Source organism: Dasypus novemcinctus, chromosome 1 (assembly GCF_030445035.2).
Source record: "Dasypus novemcinctus isolate mDasNov1 chromosome 1, mDasNov1.1.hap2, whole genome shotgun sequence".
In the NCBI taxonomy this organism is placed as follows: domain Eukaryota; kingdom Metazoa; phylum Chordata; class Mammalia; order Cingulata; family Dasypodidae; genus Dasypus; species Dasypus novemcinctus.
In genome coordinates, this window is record NC_080673.1 from 206,376,363 (window position 1) to 206,400,022 (window position 23,660).

At 44.2% G+C, this 23,660-nt stretch overlaps 1 protein-coding gene across 1 annotated transcript in view; it reads right to left on the reverse strand.

The window, feature by feature from the left end:
* GRK4 (G protein-coupled receptor kinase 4) overlaps positions 1-23,660 on the reverse strand; it is a 116,400-nt gene that overhangs the window by 21,860 nt on the left and 70,880 nt on the right. The window contains exons 11-14 of the mRNA XM_058301345.2: positions 18,804-18,841; positions 7,085-7,174; positions 5,784-5,992; positions 202-339 (exon numbers count right to left, since the gene is read on the reverse strand). Coding sequence (XP_058157328.2) covers positions 202-339; positions 5,784-5,992; positions 7,085-7,174; positions 18,804-18,841 — 475 coding nt within the window. The remainder of the gene's footprint in view (positions 1-201; positions 340-5,783; positions 5,993-7,084; positions 7,175-18,803; positions 18,842-23,660) is intronic.

Consider the following 23,660-nt stretch of genomic DNA (forward strand, 5'->3'; position numbering starts at 1 on the left):
TGAGAGTGGCGGCAGGGGGCAGAGGTGCAGACTCACAGCCCCCGGGGCCATGGAGCTGGGAGGAGGTGGGGAAGCCCCGGGTCTGAGGCCACAGACAGCAGCCAATCCAGCTGGGTGGGGGGGCTCTGCAGTGGCCTGCAAAGGCTGGTTAATGGGTTACCCTCCTCAGCTAACTGGCTGCTCCTTTGGTAACATACTTACATCAGGAGAGAAAGGGGGATCTAACATATTTGCTTCCAGCCTCTTGAAGTTAATGTTCTTGAAAACTGGATGCTGTTTGACTTCAGCTGCGCCATTTTCTTGGCTGCCCAATCGTGCCTGTGGGTTTTTGGTAAGTAACTGTATAAGAGGCAGAAACAGAGTCACTTGTAACCTCTGGGATACAAATTAAAACATGGAAAATCATCTGTATAATACTAATAGAAGAATTAGGGGTAGCATAGCACCTTCATCTAATCATTAAGATGCTCAAATTTTAAAGTATCAACAATCCTCATTAACTAGGATTTTACTAATTTAGAGCAAGTGATACTTCCAAGAGGAGTAGAGCTAAACATTTGCTTTTGAGTGATCAATAAGTTAAGGGTATGCTAAATAAATAATTCTGAAGTAAAAAAGAATCATGTAAAAACCAGGAGAATGTTTTTAAGGAAATATAAAGTGCTGAGCACTTCAGAGATAGCATTTTTATATTTATGATTAGAGCTCATTTTAATTTGTTCATTAAACAGATAACTTAGGACCTCAGATGAGACAAAAAATTAGCAAATCTAGTCTAGAAACTATACTCTTAAAAGTAAAAAGGAGTATCTCTTTCAGAAGTAATCCTTGTATACATATTTACAATTGTTAAATGAACCTTCCTCCACAACTGCCAGAAAAGTTTAGCTGTGTGTAAAAGCAATACATTAACGCTCCGGACACCTAAAACATAGCGTAGACCAGGGTTTGGGGAAGTATGGCCCAAGGGCATATCTCACCAGCTGCCTGCTTCTGTAAATAAAGTTTTATAAGCACACAGCCATGCCCATTAGTTTATGTATTGTCTATGGCTGCTTTTGTGCTGTAACACAAAAAAGCTGTTCAGAGCAGGATAGGAGAAGTTTGCTGACGCCTGGCTTAGATGAACATCCAGAATTAACCCCCTTTCCTAAATATAAATCAAAGTCCCAGACAAAGGCCAGAACATATCCTGGTCCCAGCTTATCTGCCACCCCCCACACTCCCATCCAACAGTCCTTACCCCTGCACTCAAGAGCCACACAGGTCTCCTTCTCTCACTTCCTTAGACTCCCATGCTGTGTCTGCCACAGGACACACCCTCTGTAGGGCTCTCTTTGCTTAACTAACTCCCATGACTCATGTCCCAGCTTCCTTGGCACCTGAACTAGGTTAGGCTCCCACCTGCAATTCTACAGCTGCAGAACATCCTGCACTTCTCCTCTGTGACACTTATCACATCCCACATGGAAGAATTACTTGGCTAACTGCTTATTGCTAGTCTTTTCTGCTAGACCAAGGCAGGCCTGTATGACTCTCTTGCTCACGGCTGCGTCTCCAGCACCTAGCACAGCACCTGGCCAGAGTAGGTGCTAAGTAAGATTCAGTGACCACGTGCATTCTTTACAGGTTTTATTAAATTAAAACAGTGTAACACCAAATGCAGTTCCTGTATCTCAGAGGCCTCCACAGCTCCATAATCAAGCCTGCTACAGCAAAGACCTGCTGGAGGCCTTGGCTAGCCCAGCCAGGCAGCACGGGGCAGGGAAGAAGGCTGGACCTGCTGCCATCTACTATATGACATCATGGAAGGCAAGCTCTTCAAGGTTTCAAATGAGAGGCGATGGCAATATCTTAGAAATATTTACTGCGAGGAGTAAATGAGATACTATACCCAAGAGCCTGGAAAAGTGTAAAGAAGAATCCAAAGGCCCGGTGTTGCCGTGGCCTCCCATTTGGATTGCTGTAGACAAGACAACTCACTCTTCTTTCCTTGACTCCTTCTTTCCAGTCTCCTGGAGCGGGTGCCAGGCAGCACCCAGGTGCAGACAGGGCAGGGCAGAGAGGCTAAGCACCCTGCACCCATCCTTGCTTCAAACACCCTTGGCTGAGCTCAGCACCCGCTCCTGCTCTCAGCCCATCCACAGCTCCGCCTGCCTGGCCCTGCGATGCTCACACTCTCCTCTCTCCTTCCAAATACTCCTGCATCTTGACATGCCTTCTCCTCCAATCCCTATTTACTTTTTTTTTTGTCTTAATAGCTATATTGAGATATACCATAAACACATCCACTTGAAGTGTACAACTGGATGGGCTTTAAAAAGTATATTCACATTTATTATTATTCTATTATAGACTTATTACTATTCTAGCAATGGAAGAACTTGTATCACTGATATAAAGGCAGTGGCCACCAGAGGTTCTGAGGGGAGCGAGAGGGAAAAATAGGTATAGTATGGGGGCATTTTCGGGACATTGGAATTGTCCTGCATGACATTGCAGTAAAGGATACAGGCCATTGTATATTTTGTCATAACCTATAAAATTGTGTGGGACAGAGTATAAACAATAATGTAAACTAACTATTGTCCACAGTAAGTAGCAATGCTTCAATATGTGCTCATCAAATGTAACAAACGTATCACACTAATGAAGGATGTTGTTAATGTGGAAAAGTGTGGGAGGGGGAGGGGATGGGGCATACAGGAATCCCCTATATTTTTGACATAACATTTATGTAATCTAAAGCTTCTTTAAAAATTAAAAAAAATATATGGTCACAGATAGGGGCAACAAGTGTTGGTGAGGATGCACAGACATGGGAACCCAGTGCACTGCCAGTGGGATTAGAAAATGGGGCAGCTGCCAGCACAGTTTGGTGGTTCCTCAGAAAGTAAGACAGAATTTCCAGATGACCCAGCAATTCAACTTCTGGGTATATGCCCAAAGAACTGAAAGCAGGCACTGGAACAGATATTTGTACCCTGATGATCATCTCAGCACTATTCACAATTGCCAAAAGGTGGAAATAACTCAAGTGTCCATCACAGATGAGTGGAAGAACAAAGTGTGGTGTAGCCATACCATGGACTATGATTCAGTCATGAAATGAAGTGCTGGCTCACACTGCATTGGAGGTGAACCTTGAAATCACCATGTTGCATGGAATAAGCCAGATGCAGAGGACAACTATTGTGTGATTTCACTTACATGGAATACCCAGAATAAGCAAATGCACTGAGACAGAAAGTAGATTCAGGTTGCCAGCAGCAGGGTGCAGGGGAATGGGGTGCACAGGCTCTGTGCTTGGATGGTGACAGTGGGGGCACAACACTGTGAATGTAATTCATGCCACTGAGTTATCTGCTTGAGAGTGGTTAAAATGGGAAATTGTACGTTATGTGCATGTCACCACTGCAGAATCCCCATACCTTTAGCTCTCAAACCCCCCCTCCCCGCCCCCCCGCCAAGGAATCACTTATCTCCTTTTTGTCTCTCCAGATTTCCCTACCCTGGATTTTCACATGAACGGAATCATTCAGTGTGTGGGGTCGTCAGGGCCTGGCGTATTCTACTCAACATAATGTCTTCCAGGTCCATCTGTGTCAAAGCATGAATCACAACTCCATACCTTATGGTCAAATGACACTCAACCCATTCTTTGAGAACTGTTGCCCTGTTAATAATTACAGAAGGCTTAATGTGTTACTAAACATTGTACATGCTTCATTTCATCTTATCCTCCCAACAATCATAGCAGGTAGGAATTACCAGTACATTTTATAATGACAAACCCGAGGCCCAGAGATGACTGGCACAGGAGCTGGGGCTCCACCTGCCGCCTTGACTTCCCAGCCTGCACTGCTCCCTCCACACACTGCCCCTCACGCAGACACCACCCACTCTCCCTGGTGCCTCCCAGGAAAGAAGACTTACTCATTCCAAAAACTTTAGCCCCTTGTTTCTACCTTGTTTTTTGACACCTATCAAATTTCTTTTTCAACTATAGTTATTTTCCTTTGTTTTAGGCCTGCCATTAAACTATGAGCTCCTTAAGGGTAGGCTCTATTTTTAATTAATGAACCTTAATATCCCTGCAGCCCTAATACAAAGCTACTATTTATATTCAGTTGTCAGAATATTGTTAAATATAGGGTAGCTACTGCCAAACCAAAGCAGAAAAACCTGGATGGAAGAAAAATCAAGTTGATAAATAAGCTTAATCTTTACTTCATATATTGAGACAAAATAAAAGGGAAACATAATTAGTGGGCCATGCATAGCTCAGTGGTTGAGTGTGTGCTGCACATGTACAAGGTCCTAGGTTCAAGCCCTGGTACCTCCTAAAAAAAAGACCATAATTAGCCTCTGACCAGAAAGTATCACTCCCATAACGCACCGACCCACTTAGTGACACGTGTGGTCCTGGCAGTGCCAGCATCCAGGCAGACGCCTGTGCCTGGCCTCGATCCCATGGCCTCCTTTTCTCCATGGACCTTGCCCATCCCCTTTGGCCACCTTCTCCCTTGGCCACAACTGAGACCTTTCAGGACCAGCAGCTGCAAGCCCTCTGACGCTGGCTGCACTGCGAGCAGCTCCTCTCTGGGTGTCCCTCTGGCCTTTCCAACTCCGGCCTGGAGGCAGCCCGCGTCAGCAAGCCTTGCCTGGCACTGTGCCTACAGCCCGGCGCTCCTGCTGCCTCTCACTGCCAGCCCTCTCCTCACTCTCCTCCACAAGCAGCTCAGACTCCACTGGCCGTCAGAACATCGCATTCGGACAGCCTGCACACTCGCCGCAGTTCCTTTGCTTCCCGCCCGTCTTGCACCCACTCTGCACAGAATGACCCCAGGAAGGCGGAAGTTCTCTCGGTTGTACTGCTGTATCCCCAGTACCAACAGCAGTGCCTGCCCCATACAAGGCATGCCAATAAATCTTTGTGGGATGAAAATGAAAAACAAAAACGAGCTAAAAATAATAAATACTGGTCTAATGTAGGCTAGAAATGAAGAGAGCTTCTCCCCTTCATTTAGCATCTGGGCAGCCAGCAGTAGTGTAAATAGTCCAGACAGGGGCCACATGGACCTGGGAAACCCGACAATTCTGTCAAGTTCTGGGTGTGGAACAGCGTCTTCCCTCGGGGGACCCCGTCTCCTCACTGTGACACACGATTTATAACGTCAACCTTGTAGAGCTCTGGCCCACGACAGGCCTTCAGCTCAAGGCCTCTCTCATAACTACAGTCCTCAGAAGATGGTTAAAGAAAAAGATACACAAAGACACAAACATCTGGGCCGAAAGAAAAACCTTTCTCTTTCAGAAGGACCTATTCTATTGCAGAATCTTTAACAGTGATTAAAAGTCTGTTTTACGTTTAATATTATATAAGATTTAAATCTGGTCAATGAAACGAGGCTCGGCTGCTTTCTGTAAGAACAACAACCTTGGTGGCACTCTTCCTTTCTAGAGCACCTTTTGAGAAAGCAAACAGTGCATTTTATCCTGCTTTGCTCTAATATATCAGAAACCAATGAAGTCCTTTTCCCAGAACATACCTGCACACTTTTTCCAACTGCCCTCATCTGATTTGAGATAAAACCCCACTGAAATGAGTGTCAGGAATTAAGTTCAGCTCGTTGTGACATGGAAGTGAGTGCAACTGCTAGAACGGAGGCAGCCAATGCAGTGTGGCTGGGCCTTGCTTGAGACCGACAGCGCGGCCACTTTCTTTTACTTGCCAGTGAGTTAGAAGCTGCATTCCCAAACTGCTGCAGAACTTGACCCACCATCATGCAGATGGACTTGGCATCATCGGAGAACTTCTCGGAATACTGCTCACAGTCCTCCCTCACTCTCCGGTCGACTTCCTCCCGTTTGACTTTCTCTTTGAATTTTTTGAATGGAGCATGTCCCTGAATCATTTCATATATCAGACAGCCAAGTCCCCACCAGTCAGGACTAAAGGTATAGTGTTCATTATTGATAACTTCCGGAGCTACATAACAAATAGAGGAAATTTAATCATAGTATGTAAAATTATAGTTAAAATTTTTCCTGGGGAAAAAAAGAATTATAAACTTAAAAAAGCATTAAAAAAATTTCTTGTAATGAATTCCAAATTATAAATTATATAATTAGATGTTTGATGTGAGCTATGATAGTGATAGACCTTGAAAACATGAAGCTAAGCGAAAGGAGTCAGACACAAAAGGCCACGTACTGTATGATTCATTTACATGAAATGTCCACAGTAGGCAAATCCACAGGGACTGGGGGCTAGGGCTGGGGAATGACAGTTAATAGGTCCAGGGCTTCTCTTCTGGGGGATCCTAAATGTTGTGAATTTAGTAGTAATGAGTGCACAACACTGTGAATCGACTAAAAGCCACTGAATTGTCTACTTTAAACGGGTAGATTCTATCACATGTGAATTGCATCCCAATAAGCTGTTGTTAAATACGTTTGTACTGCTCATCGAGGATGAAAGGCACTAACGTGGGGAAATGGTGGGACAGGCAAGACCCTGTCTCCTGCAGGGGGCATTTCCTCACACAGGCAGAGCTAAGCCGTGGGCTCCGAGTGCTCTGGCCAAGTTCAAGTCTGTCAAAAACCCCAGAAGCTGGGGCGACAGAAAGAGTAGGGCGTGGGGTCTTCCTGCAGGACTTTGCAGGCCCTGCCTGGTACTTCCTAACAGACCCTGGTGCTCCGCCAAGAAATGTGGGCCCAGGAGCTGCCTAAGACAAAGGCCTCTAGTTCACGGAGGGTCTGGAAATACCAGGTCACGAGCATTTTCTGAGGGGTCTGTCTGCGAGGCCAGCACAGTGGGACAAGATGGCAGAGTGAGGGGACCGGCTGCTGTGTCCTGATTCTGCCTAGGGGCCTCATCTGTAAAAGGAGGAGGCTGGACTAGAGGATTCTGAGGCAGGTTCAACACGAACTGGTTAAAGCCGTCAACACGCCATTTGTGTAACGCCAGAGGCATCTGTTAGGAGTGACCTCCAGGAACGTCCACGTCTCCTTTCTCTCAATCCTGAGGCGGTCAGCAAAGAGCAGGGGAGCAAAGATCCCGAGGGGCTCCTGCACATACCCATGTAGCCGGCCGTCCCGACGCGTCCTCGAACTGTCCCCCCTTCTGGGACCTCCACAGCTAGGCCAAGATCTGAGATCCGGATATGTCCTGTTGATGTGCAATATGTGGCAGACATCAGAGGGGAAGTCATAACATGTTAACAGCAATTAAAAAAACAACACAGGAAAATCGTTTTAAAAACCATGGATGAAAGTATGACCACTTCATACTCTGAAACATTTGAATTTAAAATCACATTTAGCTTTTCCACATTTAGCAAAGTATCATGCAGTTCATTCAGTTTCATTAAGAGCAGGAAATTAGCTTTAACCTGGTTTTTGACAACCACTTGAAAGGATAGAAGCACTGTGTTTAATATTTCATTTCCATCTAGTTTCCAGGTACCTAAATAAAAATATAATGAATTCTAAAGCAAGTACAAAATAGCACATACACACCGCCTGTCAGTACAAAGAAGCTTATTTACAGGGACAATAACAGACAGGTAATATGTATTTTTTTCTCTGAAGAACCAATATTAACAGTCAAGGAAATCAACAAAATTGAGGTACTTCACTTGAAGAAATACTTTGTTAATGCCTTGTGTATAAGAGGATTTGAATACCTGTTGAATACCTTATATATGAAAGTATTATTATAGAAAATGTTCTTTTGAGAATATAGAAAGATAAAGCTGAAGCAGGCACCCTGTTCACACTTAGTAGATCTACTGAAGAAATGAATTAACCAATAAATACCTGCTGAACACGAACAATACACACATGCCCCTTGGCCCCCCTAGGGAGCTTCCCACAGGATTGGGACAGGGAGAATGGCCTCTGGCGTGGCTGGCTGGAAGGGCGTGGATGGCCTCCTCTGGCTGCCCCTGGCAGAGGGGCAGAGGGATGGGAGACGGAGAGCCGAGGTTAGGCGCTCAGTGCTGGGGCTAAAGTCATAGCTCAGTCTGGGTTTTCTCAGCTTTCAGACAGATAGACTTCCTATCTATAGCTTTAAAGTTTTTCCACCCCCACCTCCACCCCCACCCCCTGCCCTGATGGCTCCCCCCGCCTCCCCCCGTCTGTTTGCGCATTGTTTTTGCTTGTTGTTTGCACTCGTTGTCTGTTTTCCCTTTAGGACCTCCCATGTGGGAGGCAGACACTCAAATGCTAAAGCCACATCTGCTCCCTGCTTGTTTTTGTTTTGTTTTGTTTTTGCTCACTGTCTGTTGTTTGTTGTCTTGCTTGGTTTTTTTTTGCCCTTTGTCTCATTGTTATTTTTCTCATTGTCTGCTTGTTGTTTTTCCTTGTCTGCTCGTTGTTGTTTGTCTGTTTTCTTTGGGAGACACTGGGAACTGAACCCAGTGCCTCCCGTGTGGAAGGTGGGTACTCAACTGCTTGACCCACATCTGCTCCCTACTTTCTTTCTGGGTTTTTTTTTTTGCTCGTTGTCTGTTTCTTGTTTTTGATTGTCTTCTTTAGGAGGCACCAGGAACCAAACCTGGGATCTCCTATGTGGAAGGTGGGTGCTCAACTGCTTGAGCTACATCTGCTCCCACCTTTTATGTATTTTATATTTAAATAGATGACTGGTGCGATGTGACTTCTTTAAGTACTGCTGTCTTATTTTTCTTTTAAAAAGTGATTTCTTAAAAGGAGAAATTCAAATTAAAACTCCACTGAAATATCTACTCCCACCTGAGAGACTGACAAAAAGCCCAAGTTTGAGACCCAGTCCACAGACGGGGTTGAAGAGAAACAGGTACTCACACATAGCTGGTGGGAACATGGAGCGGGCACCAACCCCACAGTGGCATTTGGCAAAATCTGGCAAAACTGCATGTGAGTTTACCTTTTAACCTCCCACTCCCACTTCTGGAATTCTAGCTCAAGGATTCACTAGAAAAAATAAGCCACAACATACATGCTAGGCTCCTCCTGGCAGCACTGGCTGAAATCCGTCAGGGCCTAGTTGAAGGAAGCAGGTGCGATGCGGCGGCTGTGCAGGGAGCTACGCAAAGGAACAAGAATGGGCGCTATACTGTGTTTTGGAGGGACTGCCACTACAGAGTAAGTGCAAAAAGCCAAGTGGAGAAAAGCATGTATGGCATGTGCTGCTTTTTATCTGAAAAAGGGGTGAGGAAATATTATACCTGCCAACATATGTAAATAAAAGAATAACAACTGAGTTAAAATGATTACTTTCAGGATGAAAAGACAGGGCTGGAAGCTGGACATCTCTGAATGTGCCTTGCTTTGCATTTTGACTTTGGAATCATATAAATGTTTTACATAATTATAAAATAAAACTAAACTTAAAAAATTTAAATCACTAAAAATCAAAAACAAAATGAGTAAGAGGGACCTAACTATGCACCAAATGGTGGCTTACCCACACAGAAGAGAATTATATTAGGTGGATTTAAACAGAGTAATTGGATGGTACAATTCTAGGACCAAAAGAACTGCAAAGAAATCTTAAACTGTTTTGCGTTTTTTTAAGATTTTTAAAAAAATTTCTCTCCCCTTCCCCTCCCCGCAGTTGTCTGCTCTCTGTGTCCATTTGCTGTGTGTTCCTCTGCGTCCACTTGTATTCTTGTCAGTGGCACTGGGAAACTGCATTCTCTTTTTTGTTGCATCATCTTGCTCCATCAGCTCTCCGTGTGTGTGGCGCCACTCTTGGGCAGACTGCACTTTTTTTCACGTGGGGCAGCTCTCCATGTAGGGCACACTCCTTGCGGTTGGGGCTCCCCTACATGGGGGATACCCCTGCATGGCACAGCACTCCTTGTGCGCATCAGCACTGAGCATGAGCCAGCTCACCACACGGGTCAGGAGGCCCTGGGTTTGAACTGTGGACCTCCCATGTGGTAGGTGGACACCCTATCAGTTGAGTCAAATCTGCTTCCCTTAAACTGTTTTCAGAAATCTTACTGATTTCTGAAGCTATTTTACATATATAGATTAAAAAATAAGTAATTATCTTAATATCATTAGAAACTAATGTTTTCTGCATTAAGAGAAAAAACATAAATGGGAAAGAAGAAGCTAAATGTGAACTTGAAATATCAATATGAACCCATGATAAATATTTTCTTAAAAAAAAAAAATGCCAGGGAGTGGGTGTAGCTTAGTGGTTGAGTGAACTGTTTCACATGCATGAGGTCCTGGGTTCAATCCCAGGTACCTCCTAAAAACAACAACAAACTAACAAAAAAACACCACCATTTTTTCTCTGTCACTGCAAAGTCCTAGAAAGACTTACACAGTAGCAACAAACACCGCCAACTCACTGGGGTCTCAAGATGGCACTCCACACAGAGAACCAGGCTTCCTTGGAGCAATGATTGATTCCAGACCTTGGTCAGCACATGTGCAAGATAATCCTAGAACATCTGGTTATAGCAGAAAACAAGGAAGTTAGTAAAGACTATGGGGACTCCCGCTGGCCAAAGATAGGTCAATTCAAACATCAAAAAAATAATGACTCCAATGGATTAAGACATATCAAATGTATTTAAACCTACAAATTCATGATATCAAAATACAGCAAAATAAAACAAAGCAATCTCACTAATCATCTTTGGAGGCTGAGACCCAATGCAATATTCTGAAAACTGTAAATAAAGGGGAATATTAAAGCATTTCATCAGCTTTTCCTGAACAAACAGGTAAGCAAATGGTTGAAGCCAAAGTTCTTTTTTACAGATGAATCCCAAAAATAAGTGCAAGTAGAATGACAGATTAGAATATCATCATCTTAGAATTGCAATGAAACCACATATCAAGGTATTGATTATTAACCAATTAAGTGAATGGCTGGCAGGGGAGTAAATAATGGATGGGTCAGGCTGAGGACATCTGAAGCTGATCAGTCCTAACACCATAAATGAGAGACAGTCAGACATCACCTGCCTCCTGATGTAATGTAACAGGAAATACATGGATCCATTCTGGCCTCTAGAGCTAAGCACCAGTTTACAGGAAAAACAATGGATAGAGAACATGTCGGACTCCACCAAATCTACACTATGCAAAGTTCCGTAGGACAAATGATCTCGTTTCATGAAGAAATAAATGGGTTTTGCTTTTGGGTAGGTTACAGTCACGGCAGGCCAATGTTACTGCTAACCACAGTGGAAAAGCCTGACAAATTACAAAATCTGTACTTTTTAAAGGCACCATAAGGCTGCAGAAATAACAAGGGCTAGATAGGCTGAAATTCCAGATGGGGCAGCAGCACACAGAGGTAAGGAGAAGAGCAGCAGCAGGGGCTTTCTGAGAAGCATTTACAAGGTCTGTACCAATGAGAAGCTAATGACGGGGAGTGAGGCACCAAAGCTGAGAAGCAGCAGCTACTCTTCACCTGGGAGCTCCCACCAAGAGACTGATAACGGAGGCTGAACCCCTGGAAGACTGCTGCTGGGGACACAGAAGCCAGCACAGAGTTTGGCATTCATGTAGCACAGGAGGGACAAACTTGGAGACTTGAGGGGCCTCAAAAATTGATCTGGGGAAGTGATGTGGCTCAAGCAGTTGGGCACTTGCCTACTAAATGGGAGGTCCTGGGTTCGACTTCCAGTGCCTCCTAAAGAAGACGAGCAAGACAGCAAGCTGATGCAAAATGATGCACCAAGATGACTCGACGAAGAGACACAATGAGGAAACACTACAGAGACACAACAAGCAGGGAGCAGAGGTGGTTCAAGTGATTAGGCACCTCCCTCCCACACAGGAGGTCCCAGGTTTGGTTTCTGATGCCTCCTAAAGAAAAAAAAGATGACGAGCAGATAAGAAACAAACACAGACAGAGACAGCAACTGCAAACAATGACAAAGTAAATAAAATAAATCTTAAAAAAAAAACCTGATCTGATCTCGACATGTCAATTTTTTTTCAAATCAATTTTATTGATATATAAATAAAGCATACATAGAAATGTATGCATATAAATCCACACAAAAAAAGTGTACACTCAATGGTGTTTGGTATAATCATATTCAGGGTGGGCACGTGGTGGGTGGTGTTGGAGCAGGAGCCCAGCCCACCTCTTCTCCCCACTGCTCGGTGCTGCCCAGCATCTAGCTTGGCACATTGAGTGTGCTCGAGAAATGGGTGGCAAAGAACACTTGCCACGTTCCTATCAACTCAACCTGCTCGTGCTTAATTCTTGTCACAGACTTACTTCCTTTACTGACCCAGTGCAGGAGCTGGTCAAATGTTTAGGTTATTTCCAGCTTCCTCCACATATAGATGACTTAGCAATGGGCACTTCCAGGCATGGGGCTTTTTGCTTCGGGCAATTTATTTTCTTGGGAGAAACGCCATCTGGGGCTGCACTCCACAGAGTCATGGAGAGAATTAGTGTGTCTTCTTTCACTCTAAACCGATTATTTTAGTACTCAATATAAGCTAAGTTCCCCCAGTCTCTGCCTGGGTGGGTTTTGGGTGGAATTGACCACCCCAGTGCCAGAGGTAGGTCCTGATTGGCTAAGCCAAGGATGGGCCACTGAGCGCCAAGTCCAAGGCTTGAGCTGGACTGTAGGGGAGGGAAGTTTGGAATCTGCTGCCACACAAAGGGGCTGCCTTAGGGCAGAGGAGCTAGGAGACCTGGGCCGCCTCCGCCAAGGGCCTCTGCGGGCCTATCTCCACTTGTATTCAATAGAAATGATTGCAGAGGTAAGCACTGCCTCTCTCACAGTCACCCTGCTCATCAGCGAGAGGGGGTGGTGGTGGTGGTGGTGGTGGTGTGTGTGTGTGTGTGTGTGTACGTGTGTGTACGTGTGTGTGCGCGTGTATGCATGTAGCATAGTGCCTGCCTGCCAGGCACTGTGTGAAATGCTTTTTCTGCTCCAGCTCACTCATCCTCTCCACCACCCTATGAGGTGGTCATTTTCAGAGACCAGGAAGCACGACTGAGGCAGTGGTGGGGCAGGACGCAGACCCAGGCAGGACGCAGACCCAGGCAGGACTCCAGTCAGGTCTCCTCCCCACATTGCCACACAGGCTCAGGAGGAGGGAGCAGCAGTGCCCACAGAGCGTACTGTGGGACATCTGCCAAATTCCGAAGCCACACGGGGTGGGAGACCACCCCTTGGCAGCACCCTGAAGGGCAGAACTGGCTGTGCTGCAGTCTTTCAGGGTTGAAGCTGGAAACCCTAGAAGATAAGGCCCTAGGAACAAGAGAAAACCAGAGAGAAGTAAAGCCAAACGTTTATTCTCTAAAATGAGTAATAAAATCAACAAGCCCCTAATGAGACTGATCAGGAACAAAGCAAACCAGCATCATGAGTCAAAAATGTGAAATCACTAAAATACCTCAAGGAAAAAAAAATACAGGGATATGGTTGTGGCTCAACTGATAGAGCATCCACCTACCATACGGAGGGTCCAGGGCGCGATACCCAAGACTTCCTTGCTGAGATCAGCTCTGTGATAGGTTGGCTTGAAGGGAAGGCAACGCAAAACTTTACAAAATAAGGGACAGAGAGAGACACAAGAGAGGAGATAAAGATGGGACCAGGGGACTCACAGTTTCTGGAACTGAGAGCCTCAACCCTAGTTTTCACATCATATTTACTGGAAACTACAGAGCAGCTGTTTACTATTAGAACTGCAACATCATCTACAATAATAGGGAACAACTGCAACATCTACAATAGACCAGGTGTAACATTTACAATAAGGAACAGGTAATTATTTTCCCACACCTCCTGACCAGTGTGGTGAGCTGGTCCATGTGCAGTGCTGGTGTGCACAAGGAGTGTCATGCCATACAGGGGTGCCCCCCCAATAGGGGTGACCCCATGCAAGAAGTGCGCCTCACAAGGAGAGCCACCCTGTGCGAAAAAAGTGCAGCCCACCCAGGAGTGGTGCTGCACACACAGAGAGCTGACACAGCAAGATGACACAACAACAACAACAACAAAAAGCGATATAGTTTCCTGGTGCCGCATGACAAGGATGCAAGTGGACACAGAAGAACACACAGTGAATGGACACAGAGAGCAGACAATGGGAGGACGGGGAGAGAAATAAATAAATCTTAAAAAAAAAAATACAACCTACCAAAGCTGACAGAAGAAACAGAAAATCTCATATATACATATATGAAAGAAATAGAATCTATTACTAAAAAATTTCCAACAAACAACAAAACATATATGGCTTCCTCAGTGGATTCTTAAAAACATTTAGAGAGAAATCATTCTGCACTTATACCATCTTTTCCAAAGAAGAAAACAAGCAGCAGCACTTCTCAATTCTTTTCCTAATGTCAGCATTAAGGACCAATCTCCCCCATGAACTGGTACATAGAAATCCTAAACAGAACATCAGCAAATAGAATCTAACAATATATGTAAAGGATAACAACTTATACCCAGGTTGGGTTTATTTCAGGAATGAAAGGTTAGTTTAACATTTGAAAATTAAGTGGTGAATTTGCTAAACTAAAAGGAGAAAAGGAGAACATTATAAGATCATCTTGACAGAAAAAGCACTGGCAACATTCAACACCCATTCACTATTTTTTTAAAAGGACAATTCATTAATCTGATATGGAATTTCAATGAAAATACTAGAGCAAATTTCATACTTATTGCTGATGTATTGAAAAGTTAGCCCCAAGATCAGGAACGAGGAAAGGATGGCTGGTATGATCGCTTCTCTTCAGCTTCATACTGAAAGTCCTATTCAAGATCATAAGGCAAGAACAAGAAATACAAGCCACATGACTTGGAAAGGCAGGCTTAAGACTGTCAGCTGCAGATGGCATGATGGTAGATGTAGACAATCCAAAAAATCTACAAACCTTTAGACTTATTAATTGAATATAACAAAGTCACTGGATATAAAGTCAGTATACAAAAATCAAATGTATTTTGAAATAGAGCAACAGATAAACAGCAAATAAAACTTTATACAGAACAGACAATACCATATGAAAAATCAGTAACAAAAATGTGTACAACCATTACAATGAAAACTACAAAGCAATACGGAGAGTATTAGTCTGTCAAAGGGGTGCCACTGCAAAGAACCAGAAATCTGTTGGCTTTTATAAAGGGTATTTATTTGGGGTAAAAGCTTACAATCCCAAGGCCCTAAAGAGTCCAACTCAAGGTTGCTCTCTCATCAAAGTCAGTTGCCACGTGTTGAAGCGAGACGGCCGCTGTTCTATGCGGGGGTTCAGCCTCCCCTTTGGGCTTCCTCTCTCAGCTGCAGGCTAGCACATGCTCATCTCTCAAGGCTGCTTCTCTCTCCTGGGCTTATTTCTTTCTGGGCTTTCTGTATCAGTCTCAGCTTATCTGGTCTCTTCCCAAGGTCAGCTTCAAACTATCAGGCAAATGGTCCGTCTCTCCGCAGGCCTTTAGCAGTTTGGCCCTTCTCCTTTCTGTCACAGGGCAGGATTAAAATGACAAAGTTCTCTCTTCTTCCATGTCTTCTTGAGTGAATGTCTGTTTATATCAGCCCACTAAGGGGGTGGGGACTCAACCTAAGTCTTGCCTTACATGTTGACATGGTCAAATCAAAACCCTAATCTTAACAGGTAATTTAATCAAGGGCCCCTCAACTGTATCCAATACAATCAAATGATATCAGGCCCAGAATACATTAGTTTTGCAAACATAATCTTTCTGTTTTTGGGAGTCACAAAAATAATCTCAAACTGTCACAGTGAGTGAAATTAGAGGCCCCAAAGCATAGAGACAGGATACTGTGTTCATAAACTGAAAGTCTCAATAAGTGAAGGTATCAATTCTCTGCAAATTATTCTATTAGATTAAGCAAAATTCCAATAAAACTCCCAGCAGTTTGGAGTTTGTTTTTTTGCATTAATAAGTTCATTATAAAAATTCATCTGGAAATAAAGTCCAAGAATAGCTAAGACACTTGAACAATAACTCTGAGGACTTAACTAATAGAAACTGGACTTGCTCTCTAAAGCTATAGCCATTAAGAATTGTGGTATCAGGACAAGGAAAAACAAACAGAACTAGCAGAGGGGGAGAAACACACCAAATGGAAGATAAGGACTATGATTAGTAATAAGATATTGACAATATTCTTTCATAATTTGTAACAAACATCTCATGTTACGCATGTATGCTTTGTAAGTTCACAACTTTTACTACACTTAATTGTATATGTATGTTTATATATAAATGATATAAAGATAATCATAATAGGGAGGGTTGGGGAGAAAATATTTTGGTTAGTAGTAATATTTTGACAACAAAAAGGTTTAACAACAATGTAAGATACTGGTGGTAGGGTGAGTTATGAGAGTCCTGTATGATGTTACATACTTTTGTTTTGTAAGTTCACAACTATTACTATATACTTATTGTTTATGTAAAAAAAAAAAAAAAAAGAAATAGCAGAGTCTGGAACGAGATCACACATCTAAGGAAGGCTGAGTTATGACCAGAGTGGCACTCTGGAAAGTCAGCAAAACAGTCTTCTCAATGAATGGTCCTGGATCAACTGGTCACATGTAAGAAAAAAATTTATCTTAACCTCCTACCACATATACAAATTAATTCAGATTGCAGAAGTACATGAGAAAGATAAAATAATATTTTTAGAAGAAAACATAGAACATTTTTATTATGAAAGAGTAGGCAAAGATTTTTAAAGCAAAACACAAAAACACTGAACTTAATGGAAAATAATGCATAAATTGAAATGTACTAAAGAATATGTTTTCTATAAACTTACAACTTAATTAAAAAGCTGAAAAAGAAATAGAAAAGAATAACAGGGACATCTGCTTCTAGCCAAGAAGTACTAACTGACACAAAACTTGTCCTTCCACCATAAACAGCCTATGCAGAGCAAAATAGTCTAGCTACATTAAGGATAAAGAAATTAGATTTAGGAAAGATGAGTCAGCTGTGAATGGATGGGGTAAAGTTCTAGAGAGGAGGGAGTTATACAGAGAAAGATTTACAAATATTTGCATGGGTTCTCCTTGAGTCCACTTAAAAATAAACAAACAAATTTGAATAAGTAATATATTCACATGATACAAAAATGAATCTATTAAAAGGTATCATTATCAGTGTAAAGCTCACCTCTCCCCAACCCACCAGTAAAAAGAGTTTCTTTCGAGTCTTGCTTTCTATCTCCTTATGTGTAGATAGGCAAATACATATATGCACTATTATTTTATTATTTCCCTTTCCCACAACAGGAGGCACACTCGACACGCTGTAATGCTGTCACTTGTTCCCAGGGAACAATGTGTCTTGGAGGCGGCTGTGCATTTCTACACAGAGGGCATCCTCCCTTTCTGACCCTTTCCATATAACAGCACTGCATGGATGCACAGACCATGAACTAAAAGCCAGAGGCAGGGGACACAACCTGGGCAAGTTACTTTCTAAATCTTAGTTTCTTCCTTCCTCACAGGATGGATGCTTTATGCATAAACTAGATATGCTGGCTTGAGTTTTTTTTATGGACCCCAGAAAATTATGTCCTTAAGCTAACCCATTCCTGTGTATGTAAACCTATAAGGGGGGCTTTTGGATAGATTGAGTGAAGAGACCTTTGGATTAGATCACTTTTGATTAGATTGCTTCGGTTAAGGGCCTTTGATTAGATTGCAGGACCCAGGGTAGGTCCTAGGAGCCTCTTACTGAACTATATGAATGGGGACTAACAACAGAGACCCACAGGGAGAAGCAGCAGAGACAGAGAAGAAACCAGAAGCTGTAATCAACAGAAGGAGAAGGGAGAGATGAGCCATGTGCCTAGAAGTGAGCCTGGAGGAGAGAGAGAGCCAGCTGCAATCCTGCATCGCCGCGTGCAGGAGTCCAGGAGCGCCAGCAACTGACCTTCACTAGGACAGCACCTCTGATAATGCCTTGATTTGGGCATCTTCACAGCCTTGGAACTGTAAGCTTTTACACTAACAAATCCCCAGTATAAAAGCCAGACGATTTCTGGTATATTGTACCGGCAGCTTTTAACAAACTAAGACACTAGATAACAAGCATGGAAGTATTTGGGAAAAGCGTAAAAGGACTCCATGAATTAGAAGTGTCCGCGGTTTGCCTTCGGGGTTCTCACCTGATGGCCACCTCTCCGCCTCATGACACCTATCCTCTTCACCTTTGGGGGAGTCAGCTGGGCCTTGTCTTGTGTGCTTTCTATTAGACGTTAAGACCTTTCTTAGACTGACCAGAAAAATCACTTTAGAAAAGTTCCCTCCCAATCCTGCAGAGCAGGCTACTTCCTTTACTTGGCCTTGGTAGCAGCAGACACAGTCCTTGCATTTCTCACCTACAGAAAGCCAGAGCTGAGGGTGCACCCACAGTGCCAACAAAAGCCAGCCCACAAGGGCCCCACCTGCTGCCCACACAAGGCCCACGCAGCCATCTGTGCCCCTGCTGTAAGGAACAGCATGCCAATGTGCATGGGGGCACAGAGATGAAAGAAGAAGGAATAAAGCAAGATGTGGGCTAACAGGAACAAAGAGGAAAGAAAACATGCTCTTACTTTGAGTTTACTCTAATATGCGTCAAAAACTTCATTATTATGTAAAAATCAGGACCACCCCCTACTTCTTGCTTTAGCACAGGGGAATGACAATGTTCTCTATAAATTTTTTTAAGGAACACGTGCCAAGAAGTTTCTTCTTTTTATTTCTGTTCTGCATTCACTGGCTTCCTATGTCCAAGTCCCTCTTAACAGATCTATGCCATCAATGTCAAGGGCCAACTCTCACTTACCACGATCATCGAGGAGAATGTTCTCAGGCTTTAAGTCTCTACAAGGAAAAAACAAGAAGCTCGGTTATTCACAAGTTGATACTGACTCCTCAGCACCAAACAGAAATAACCACAGATGTTCCCATGGCGACCCACTGCAGCAAAAATGGCAAAAAGGAACCCATCCTTTGTGAATCAAATTACGAGCCCTTGGTGTAAGAGCCCACAAGGCTTTAATCAGCACATGGCTAAAGTCAGCAGGACAAGGATTCTACAGAATTCATTTCAGCCGACAAGGTGCACATGACGGCAGTGTAAAATGGAAAGTCTGCATAGTTATACTGAAGACGCTGATTCAGCGTAAGCCCTTAGTGAACTTGGCTCTGCTTCTCTTAGCATTAACATCTTTTTAAAAATCCCAACAATGGAAAATTTTCCGTAATAGAAGGACACCCTTTTGGGGTCAGACAGACATGGATTCAAATCCTGGCTCTGCCACTTCTCAGGTGTGTGGCCTTAGCCTCTGTGTCCTCACCTGTAAAATACTGACCAATATGCCCTCACTTTACAGTGTTATCGCAGGGTATGGATGAGATGATGTAATAAAGGCTGTTACGATTCTTCATCGTTCATTGTAAAGGATGTCACAAAAACTTGATATACATTTAAATCATTAAAGACAAATATTTTTAAATTTTTTTAAAGATTTATTTTTTTATTTATTTCTCTTCTCTTCCCTAACCTACCCCTGCCAGTTGTCTGCTCTCTGTGTCCACTAACTGTGTGTTTTTCTGTGTCTGCTTGCATTCTTGTCAGTGGCACCGGGAATCTGTGTCTCTTTTTGTTCTGTCATCTTGCTGTGTCAGCTCTCTGTGTGTGTGGCACTACTCCTGGGCAGGCTGCACTTTCTTTCGCACTGGGCGGCTCTCCTTACGGGACGCACTCCTTGCGCATGGGGCTCCCCTATGCGGGGGACACCCCTGCGTGGCATGGTACTCCTTGCGCGCATCAGCACTGCGCATGGACCAGCTCACCACACAGGTCAGGAGCCCTGAGGTTGAACCCTGGACTTCCCATACGATAGGCAGATACTCTATCCATTGAGCCAAATCCACTTCCCTTTAATACATCAAAGCACCCGTTTGTCTCTTCCCCGTAGGGAAAGATCCTTTTCCAAGGATCTATACTGAGCTCTGATTCAGGTCTGGTCCTATCACAACACTCCATGTTCTCTGAGCTCTGCCCATCAATCTGCGGACATGTCATGAGAACCTCCAGGAGGGCTCTGAAGCTAGCAAGACAGAACAATGACTATGAGGTACTGCAGGGGCAACGAGGAAACTGGAAAGAGGATGATCTCAGAAGGTCCTTAAGATGCAAACTGAAGTGCACCCTCACCAGCAGGCTCACAGCCTCCAGTTGTTGTTGTTTTTAATTTTTATTTATTTCTCTCCCCTTCCCCACACCCAGTTGTCTGCTCACTGTGTCCATTCGCTGTGTGTTCTTCTGTGTCTGCTTATATTCTTGTCAGCGGCACCAGGAATCTGTGTCTCTTTTGGTTGTATCATCTTGCTGTGTCAGCTCTCCGTGTGGGCGGCGCCATTCCTGGGCAGGCTGCACTTTTTTCGCACTGGGTGGCTCTTCATACGGGGCGCACTCCTTGTGCATGGGGCTCCCCTACGTGGGGGACACCCCTGCGTGGCATAGCACTCCTTGTGTACATCAGCACTGAGCGGGCACCAGTTCATCACACGAGTCAGGAGGCCCCGGGTATGAACCCTGGACCTCCCATGTGGTAGGTGGACACTATCCATTGAGTCAAATCTGGCTCCCCTCCAGTTGTTTTATAAACATCTATGAGGCTGAGTTCATGTGCCACCCTGACTTGGTGACAGTGTCCAGTTGTTTGGTCAAGCAAGCACTGGCCTGATTGTTGCTATGAGTGTATTTCCTGGACTTGAATCACTGGCCAGTTGGTTCGATCTACAGCTGACTGCATCTACCATCAAGAAAGGAGATAGCCAGCAACAAGGAGAGAAGGCTCGGCCAACCAATTGAAGGCCCTCAAAGGAGAACTGCTTCTTTTGGCAGTCAGAAAGAAGATTTTTTATCTCCTTTCCAGACAGCCAGCTTCTCCTGGAAAATGCATCATGACCTTTCTTGGAATTCCCAACTGTGGCTTCTCCTGGGGAATTCAACTTAGTGCCTTCACTGAGTTTCCAGTTTGTGGCCTGCCCTAAAGAATTTCGACTTGCCAATCCCCATGGTCATGGGAGCCAATTCCTTTAAACAATCTCTTGATATCTACGTTTATACATCTTGTCAGTTCTGTTTCTCTGTAGAACTCTGACGAATCCAACATCCTCCCAGAAACTACATCCTCAGAAAGAGTTGAGAAATTATCCTCTTTAAAATCTCCTCTGTGGATGGATGGAAGCAGATATCCACACAGGCATTTTCTGGAAAGACACCCTTGGGGAGAGGCAGCAGTGGGGATGTGGTGTGTTCTAAATATGCACATGCTCCTGTATCATCTAGGTGGAGGGATGATGAATAGTTGGGTTTTTTCCTTTATTCTTTTCTGTATTAAAAAAATCCTAATAAAAGTTATTAAAAACTTAGCAACCCTTCTTGAGTGGAACTTCTACAAGCTTCCTTGATTTCCAGTCACATGCTCAACACAGTCAATAGAACACATGTCCACCCATCTTACTTTCAATGTCTTGTAGGACCACTGAAAATCTCACTGTTCAGTGTGTGGTCCAAAGGCGGGTAGCACTGGCATCACTGGGGAGCCTGTCAAAATGCAAACTGCAGGCCCCACCAGCTCCTACTGACCCAGCACCTGCACCCTGGCATGCTCCTCAGTGGTTCAGAGGTCACAGTAGTGCCAGCAGCACCCCCTCAACAGTTTCCTTGAGTTCTGTACTCAGGGGCTCCAGATCCCCTGCAGGCCATCTTGCTCTGGAAGCACAAAACAGCAACATCTGCCAACTCTTACTTGCCAACACTTGTGCTTAAGCATTTTATGTGCACTGGCTCCTGCAATTCTCACAAAAACTCCGAGGTGTAGATATAGGTGAGGCACTAGTTTTGAGCTGAAGCACAGTTAGGAGGTCACACGGATGCTAAACAATAAGCGAGGACAAATCCTGAGGCCAGCCTGCTCACAACCACCATGCCACACACTGGAGATTGGACAGGTATTGGCAGACTAGCACCACGACCTTTAGACCAAGCATTGCACTTTCCCAAGTCTTCATTCAAAAACTCTACTGCTTCAGGCTTTGAATTAACTCAACAGCTCTCTTCTAACCATCTCTAGGTTTGAGGACAGGGTGCTGGAAAAGAGAGGACATTGGACTTGAAATCAGCAACCAGGAACTAGCCTTGACACTTGTCCCTGGGACTTGGTCTCCTCAGCTGTCAACTAAAGGGGTTAGGCTCGACAAACGCTTTAGGTTTCTTTTGGCTTGAAAGTGACTTACCAAATCATAATCTTGAGCCAGGAAGACAAAGTAAGCATAGCATACACATGAGGATCTGATCAGTGGTTAGAACAAAGGGACCTGACGCTGACTTCTCTTTTTTCAATTAAAAAAACTCAGCGCTGTTCTGCTGACTTGTGTTTAGTTTGTTGTGTGCTCAGGTCATTCGAGAGTCCTCTTGCGCCTCCAGCTCTGGCCCTTACTGAAGCATGTTCTGTGGGCTGCAGGAGGACTTCCTCATCTGGATCCCAGTGTCCAACTGGCTAATAGGTCTTAAATCCTCCTGAGGGCAAAAATGAAGGTTTCCTGGTGCAGAGCTCACCGCGCGTGCTCCTGCCTTTGCCCCAGTCCATTCCAGTCCACGTCTGCTGTCCCAATGACCCTGTCTTCCCCAAATGTCCCTCTGTTTTCCGCCCTCACCTCATCCCTTCTTAGTTCTGCCAGTTAATTGGTCTCTCCTGGGGAGAGAGACTGGCTGCACTGTCAGTTAGGTGTCACACTGCATGGGAACGACTGCTACCATTTCAGCAGTGCAGACAATCTACTTGCCATGCTGCTGGAGTGAGGTGAAGAGAACAGCATGGGGCTGGCACAGGCAGAGTGGAAGGTTTTGAGGATTCCGGTTTACCTGGAAACTTTAATACAGCCTGTATTGTGGCAGTTTGATATTATTTATGAATTCCAAAAAGGAGATAATGATTATATTTGTAACTGGTCTGTTTCTCTGAGTGAGATACACTTTAATTGTATTAGATTCAACCGAGATGGCTTTGATTAAATTAAGATTAGGGCTTGATTCAATCACAGCATCAGGGCATGCAGGGTTGAGTGCCCATCCCTCTTGGTAGGCTATATAAATGGACACTCAATCAAGAATACAGGAAAGTCGATACACAGAAAACATACACAGAGAATCCTGCAGCCCTGGGAATACAGATGAGGTCTCCAGCTGACCTTGTGAAGAGGACAGAGCAGCTGATCCCAGAAAGAAACGAGCCCTGGGGGAGAGAGAAGCGCCCTATACCAGCCTACAGCTGAGATTGGAAGAAGTTGGGACCTAAGACCCTTAAGAGGAAAGAAGGCTGAACCGTTGCAGACATCACCTGCCATCTTGCTTCAACATGTGGCAACAGACTTCAGGTGAAAAAGTACCTCCTATGGTACCCTGAGTTGGACTCTTTAGGCTTTGTGACTGTAAGCTTCTACCCCAAATAGATACTCTTTATAAAAGCTAACAGATTTCTGATACTTTCATCAGCACCCTTTTGGCTAATACATGTATCTTTAGAATATGGTCTTGAAAAATAATTCTGCTCCATTCAACAGACATCAAGTGTAATGCTTGTATAAAAATCTAATTTTTGTAGGGGGAGTGGGTGCAACAGGAGAA